The following is a 7,734-nucleotide window of genomic DNA, read 5'->3' on the forward strand; positions in this document are numbered from 1 at the left end:
TAGGAAAACACAAGTTTTCCATGTGCTTTGGTGGTGAATAGTCATTAAAAAATCAATAAAGTATTTTACCGCTATATATAGAAGCCTTTTAAAATGTAGAGATAGTGAGAAGTTCATGAAGGTCCATTTAACGACTCCTGGAAACGTGAACCTCAAAATTAGAATCACTTTACCCAAAAAGGAGAGATTTCATTGTAATCAGAAAGATATAATCTTCTAGATAGTACAAGACTTTACTACATATAGCATATTAAAATGATTCATTGTAAGGAATGAGATATAAATTAAGGATTTTTTAAAATAAGACTTTTATTCAAACGCTTAAGATAACATATGGTCTGGTAGCTTCAGAAAACCCATAGGAGCGCTTAACCCAATATAGTGAGAGTGAATGTTACAAATGCAAACCATTGATGCCGACATCCATATGTATATTGACATTATTCATGCTAAGTAAGGTAGAGTGTTGCTTTATCCTGGATGTTGTAGTGATTTAGTGTATGTTCATTGTCAAGCTCCCGATCATTAAACTTCAATCTCTGCTGATCTGCTGGGATGCCCTCTTTGTCTTGGATCTTGGCTTTTACATCCTTGATAGTGTCACTAGTCAAAACCTCAAGGGTCATGGTCTTTTTCTTTGGGATTTCCATGTTGATAAATATATTAAATCTCAGAGGAAGATAAATGCGAAGTGTTGATCCCCCTAAGATGTTGTAATCATGTAGGGTTTTTGCAATGTCAAGCTCCCTATCAGCAAACATCATTCTCTGCTGATCGGTTGGGATACCCTCTATGACTTGTATCTTGTCTTTCACACTTGCAATAGTATCACTGGGCTCCACCTCAAGGGTGATGTTCTTTCCAGTAAGAGTTTTCACAAAGATCTTCATAGTTAGCTGGAAAGAAAGATAAATTCTGATTGATTAGATGAGTAAAAAATTTAAGATTGATATTCAGACTTTAAAAAAAGGCAGAAGTAAAATGTGTTGTAGAGTATAAAGTTGTGAACTGATGAACTGTAGTACTCCGGAGTTGGGCACTCCAGCACTTTCTGTGCCAACTGTAGCCTTCCAATCAGGTCCTAATGTGATGTATAATAAGTGTGTGAAGTTATGATGTTATGTGTTCATATTTCTCCACTGTAATATATGTTCTGGCAATATTCTCCAGCCCCTGAGGTTTACAGGTTACCTAGGAACAGTCAGGGGAGTGTTTAGCCAGGCTTAGCAAAGAGTAGAGAGTCTGTGATTGGCAGCCTAGATCCCAATTACATGTTAAACCAGTTTGAGAGTATAAAAGAGAGGAGTGGGCAGAGTTAAAGTGTTTTTTCATAGTCTTCCAAGAGTCCAGTCCAGGCAAACCTGAGGTAGAGACTGGGGAGGAACAAGGAGAAATTCAGTGCAGTGGAAATTGAATATCTAAAGTGTGAGTACTCAAGACTTAGAATGTTTTAGTAACAGAGGAGAGGGAAGAGGAGAGTAGAAAGAGATCTAAGTCAGCCATTCCTAGACACCTGTTACGATCGTGTGGGCAGGCAAAGCACGGAACCCACACGATCGTGACCAAAGAGGACGCACACGGGTATCACCAAGGTCACACGAGACTCACACCAGTTTCAGGCTACTGACCCTGTGCTACAAGGAGGAATGAGAGAGGCCGTACCTAAGGCGGGACATTGCCCCAATAAGGGCAGCCCAGCGGTCTTCGGATCTGGGCCCTAGCTGATCCTAGGAGCCACGCACCAGAACAGGATGCATTCACATGACAGACCCAGAATACACTGCATACAACATGCAACCACTAGTAACAGATTGGAAGCTGAATATAAATACCAGGTATTGGTTGACATTTTGTACAAGAAGTTGTAAGCTAGCAGGCCACTTCACAGCTCCTGGTTATACTGCTAGTCCCTACACTAACCAGGAGTCCAGCAGAACCGGACACCGTTCACACCGCACGCTGCAACAGGACACAACACAGATTGCAGGACACACAGCAAGCTAACACAAAACTGACAGAATTTAAACGTACAAACGGACATGAACCAGATCACAATGCAAACCTCACCAGACAAGCATTCATGACTGCTCACCTTAGTGGCCATACAGACTGACCAGGATCTGGGTTTATATGTGAGCACAGATCCAGGGGATTGGCTAGCAGAAAGTACCACACCCAGCAAGCTCAATAATTAACCCTGAGAGTGCTGTGCTGCTGGAATCACCATAGTACAACATGTCTCAGCAGCACACATAACAGTACCTCCCCTTTAAGTATAACCAAAAAAAAATAATGCAACTCCTCCAAACCGCGCACGTGTACAGGATTTATCTAAAAAGGACCTGACACCAAGGCAAAGATGACAAAATGGGAGAGAGTAAGGGAATAACTAAGCAGGACCACTGCGCCTTATACCAAAAGGCCACCGAACAGTAGTCTGCATAGAATATGCACAATCCAGAGGGAAAGAAGGCTACCATCCCTACTGACATAGCGTGAACAGCACTTATCACTACGGACCTGATGCGGACGCCAGCCTGTCAGCAGAGGAAGTACGCCCTGGTACCTCCCACACAGGGGTCTACAACAAATTACGTCCGCAGGGCACACCTCACCACAAAACGGACACCGGAACAGGAATACAGACTGAGATGGAACTCAGACAAAACATGCATGCCACCAAAGTTATATGGAGCCACCATACCCACCGTACAAGGGGAAGGACCACCAGAACACCTATCTGGCTATAAGGAAAATCGTGGCCGGCGTCACCAGCTCGCACCACGCACACAAAAATCAGATGTTCGGAGGCCGCACCTGCCAAGGGAAAGGAGAAACCTGCGAGTGGCTACACTTGCGCGGTCACAGTACCACACCTACTGAGTGCATCACCCCAGAACGCCAGGAAGGGAAGGAACAGCAGGTGTCCAAACCATCTGTGGGGAAGTACGGGGAAACTTGCTCCAACAACTGCATGCAATAGACACTACAACACAGAGTGTCTACCATACATATGAATACCAACATCCTCAGAACATAACTATCCACACCTGATGTCTGGCCACCTGCCCAGACACTGGACTAGTCACTGTTCACACACACACACACACACACACAACATCCTCAGAACATGACTATCCACACCTGATGTCTGGCCACCTGCACAGACACTGGACCAGTCCCTGTTCGCATATGAACATATAACATACAACATAATGCATACCACATAGATGTTGCACAACATAACTAATATAACATATGCATACTAACAAACATGTAGCACAACATACAGTTGCATAACATACTCAGAATCAACATATAAAATAATGCCCCCGCACTTACAATAGGGGGTGCATTATGTTACGATCGTGTGGGCAGGCAAAGCACGGAACCCACACGATCGTGACCAAAAGGGACGCACACGGGTATCACCTGGGTCACACGGGACTCACACCAGTTTCAGGCAACAGACCCTGTGCTACAAGGAGGAATGAGAGAGGCCCTACCTGAGCGGGGACATTACCCCAAAAAGGGCAGCCCAGCGGTCTTCGGATCTGGGCCCTAGCTGATCCTAGGAGCCACGCACCAGAACAGGATACATTCACATGCCACATGACAGACCCAGAATACACTGCATACAACATGCAACCACTAGTAACAGATTGGAAGCTGAATATAAATACCAGGTATTGGTTGACATTTTGTACAAGAAGTTGTAAGCTAGCAGGCCACTTCACGGCTCCTGGTTATATTGCTAGTCCCTACACTAACCAGGAGTCCAGCAAAACCGGACACTGTTCACACCGCAAGCTGCAACAGGAAACAACACAGATTGCAGGACACACAGCACACTAACACAAAACTGACAGAATTTAAACGTACAAACGGACATAAACCAGATCACACTGCAAACCTCACCAGACAAGCATTCATGACTGCTCACCTTAGTGGCCATACAGACTGACCAGGAGCTGGGTTTATATGTGAGCACAGATCCAGGGGATTGGCTAGCAGAAAGTACCACACCCAGCCAGCTCAATAATTAACCCTGAGAGTGCTGTGCTGCTGGAATCACCATAGTACAACATGTCTCAGCAGCACACGTAACAACACCAAGCTGAAAGGAAAGCAAGTCGGTCAGAGTCAGGCTCAGCCCGGAAACAGAGCAAAAATGCAAGGAACATAGGATAAATGTATTTCCCTGTATGACATCCCTGAGGATCTAAAGAAATAATTAACGCCTGTACCTGTTTCTACTATGGTTTGTCAGTGTGGACTGTATGCAACAAGTTTGTCTCTAATCTGCTCTTGAAGAATAAAACAGTTTTGGTTTACTGTGCCACCAGACTCCTGGAGTCACTTCCCACCATCAATTCCATCTTCAACATCTGCACTGAGGGACCACACTAAGCACTTCAGGCAGGACAGAGGCTAATCCCCCATTTTTGTTTAATTTTCCACTTTTTTGTACTTATTATTTTGTTCAGAATGCGTCCCTACCTGTACACAGACTGGTCTCAGGACAAAACAACTTCTTTCTATACCCACCCCCGCGGGTAGTGCCCAACTGGAGTGTCACATCTTACCTTGCCCGACCCTGCAGGCAGCACACAGTGAGAACTGCCAAAATTTGCCACTATGTAGTATGCCATCCAAACCACGGTTACCACCTTGCCAGGAGGAGCAGAGCCACCGTGACTACCATCTTAGTTTCCGTCACTGCTTAACCCCTCCTAGGTCTGGCCTGTTGCAACAATAGATTCTGTGTATTTTTTTTAAGATCCTTTTTTTACATTAATAATACATTGTGGTTCTGCTTAAAGGCAAAAGACATTTCTTCCTGTAGAACATCAATGTATTGCATTTATTGCAAAACAAAACAACAATGTGGGGAACTGAAGTTACAAACTCGCTGCTCTACAGACACGATGTCCAACACATCTCACATTGTACAATAACACATTAGTGTAATAAGTAACAGTAAGGCCTCATGCACACAGGGAAAATTGAGCAGCGGATTCCGCACTTGTCAACAGACGCATGTGATCCGCTGCTCAATGTGCCCATTGATGTGTGTGGAGATTCCTCTCTATGCACAGCAGCGGATTTTATTTGTGCCCTCTACGTGCAGAAATAAAATCGCAGTATCCTCTTTTTACCTGCAGATCCCGCAGGGATGCCTTCCATTAGAGGCCGTCCCTGCCACGACACACCTGCAGCTGTCACAGCAGATGTGCCGCAGATCTGCGGGAAAGCAGGACATAAAAGAAAAAATAAAGGCACTGAGCATGCACCAGGTGCGTCAGCCGGCACGCCCGGATGCATCCGCTGTGCTGAAGAAAGGAGATCCGGTGCGACGGAGTAGACTCGCACTGGATCCGAAGAGGTAAGAACCTGTCTTTTAATGCCCATGTCTGCAGACCCGAGCGGATTCCGCTGCGGGATTTAGCAGCTGAATCCGTGCATACCCATGAGGTCTAAGTATAACATACCTTCTTTCTCTTCCAGCAATGACAGCCAAAGTGTAACAGCCTGAAGTGTAAGCTGCTGAGAGTACAGCTGATGGACTGATTGACTGCAAGCAAGTACTGAAGATATATATTACTGAGGAGAAAACAAACCAGTTTTGCTTGCCTAAGGTGATCAAGTAAGAAATTGCTTAATGAAGAATTAATCTTGTCAAGATCAAAAATTCATAGAACCGTATGATGATTATGATAAATATAAATATAAAATTGTGAATAAACAGGAAGATCTAGAATTCATAATGACATGCAGTAATGATGTAAAGATATATAAAGAATAAATAAATGAATTATGAAACACTCTGTTAATTGTATACCATTATCCCCAGCAATTATCGCTGCCCATATATCAGCTTAGCTGTCAGGAATAAAAGAAAGAAATTCTTTAAAAATTCTTTTCCAGTACCTCGTTGAGCCCTGGAGGGATTAATGTTTGCATGTTAAAAATCCAATACATCTCTCCTCTTTTTAATAAAGACAAGAGACCTGGTTTGATAGTTTCTATGGGTGTTATTTTGAGCCCCGTTGGGTCCCTATTATGCATCAATTTGAAGTGCCGTGAGACGCTGTGTTTTTCAAAGCCTTTGATGATATTGTTTCTCTGTTTATTTAAACGTATTCTTAGAGCATTCATTGTGCGGCCTATATATTGTAAACCACAAGGGCATTCAAGTAAGTAAATGACGTAACTTGTGCTGCATGCCATTAAGGACTTTATCATGTGCTTTTTTCCGGTTTGGGGTAGTTGGACTTCTTTTCTACCATTAACGATAGCCACATAACATTTGCACCTCGTCACTCGGCACTTATAGGAACCTTTAATGGGCTGTATATTTATACCCATCATCGTATAATATTACACATTTTAGACTTTATTTGTACTTTTTTATTCATTTTACATTATAATCACCGTATGGTATTAGGAATCTTAGACTTCATGGATGTTTTATGTGATGCTTAAATCATGTAATTTTACAATGTTTATGTTTTACACACCATCCAAAAGCTCCCATCAATTACCACATCACTGGATGGTATTATGAATTTAATCTGAACTGTTTTTTATGATTCTCAGACCACACGCTCTTACTATATTTATATTTATGTTTTATACACCAATTATTATTATGCGCTTAGGGCCTTTTACTCCGGGAACCGTATATTCCTCTTACTACTATTTTATATCATCTACACTTAGCTTAACTGATGAAATGAAACCATGTTTTTTAGCCCCGCCCCTATAATAACGGGGCTTAACTCCCTTCAGAATGACACAGCTCCACCCACAAGATGGCGCTGCACATGAAACAAAAGTGATACACATACATCTATAAATGTGAGTATGTTTTTATAATCTGTTTATGTATTTGGCTTGAGAAAGGTGCCTGTTGCACCGAAACGCGTTGCCTGTAATTCTATTTTACAAATAAAATTGAAAAATCGAACTCGCCTACCGCAGTAATATCCGCGATTGGGAGAATCTAGAGGAGTCAGCACTTCAAGGAGGGGGCTTCTTGTTTAAAACACCCCCCTCCTCCCGAGTAAGTGCCGTTCTTTTTTTCTTTTCCGTTTTCACCAAATCGACGCTTCTACTTTGGGTTACTTGCTTGCATTTTCCACGAGCGCAAACGTTTTTTACTCAAAACTTGCAATCAGGAGCGCTGACATTGGTCTCCAGATTGAACCACTGAATGAGTATCAATTGGTAAACATATTCCACAATGTGAGGGAACTCATACCCCTGGTGTAAAGCGCATACTAATAAAGACATTTATATGTGACATAGAACAGGATATTGGTGATATGTGATATGTCCAGCAATACAAGCAACCAAAATGATGAAAAGAAATAATTATATATATATTTGTGTGTCCAGAAATACAAACAACCAAAATAGTAGAAAAAAAATGTTTATAAATCAAGAAATAACATTGTGAAGATATATTCAGCAATTTAAACAACCAATCATTGTCCAGCCTGTAATTGGCTCCTCTTTGAATACTATCTAATCTATACCCAATCACTGCATTACCTCTCTTTCTTTCTAATAAATATATAACAAATCAGACCTATAATTGGGACCCTTGGGATATCCTGTGCCTAATTAAGGCCTCATTTCCACGGCACGCACGGATTCCAAGTGCGGAATCTCGCAGCTGAATCCACCCGTACCCGCAGCCATGGACAATTTTTTACCTGTGCAGGTCTT

At 42.6% G+C, this 7,734-nt stretch overlaps 1 protein-coding gene across 1 annotated transcript; it reads right to left on the reverse strand.

Annotated features, from left to right (window-relative positions):
• Nucleotides 1–289: 289 nt before the first annotated feature.
• On the reverse strand, nucleotides 290–5,588 carry LOC136625373 (polyubiquitin-like). The gene is made up of 2 exons (XM_066599508.1): nucleotides 5,493–5,588; nucleotides 290–896 (listed from the first exon to the last, which is right to left on the reverse strand). The coding sequence occupies exon 2, from the start codon at nucleotides 888–890 to the stop codon at nucleotides 450–452; it is 441 nt and encodes a 146-aa protein (XP_066455605.1). The 5' UTR covers nucleotides 891–896; nucleotides 5,493–5,588; the 3' UTR covers nucleotides 290–449.
• Between the last annotated feature and the right edge of the window lie 2,146 nt (nucleotides 5,589–7,734).

This window comes from Eleutherodactylus coqui, chromosome 4 (assembly GCF_035609145.1).
Source record: "Eleutherodactylus coqui strain aEleCoq1 chromosome 4, aEleCoq1.hap1, whole genome shotgun sequence".
NCBI lineage: Eukaryota > Metazoa > Chordata > Amphibia > Anura > Eleutherodactylidae > Eleutherodactylus > Eleutherodactylus coqui.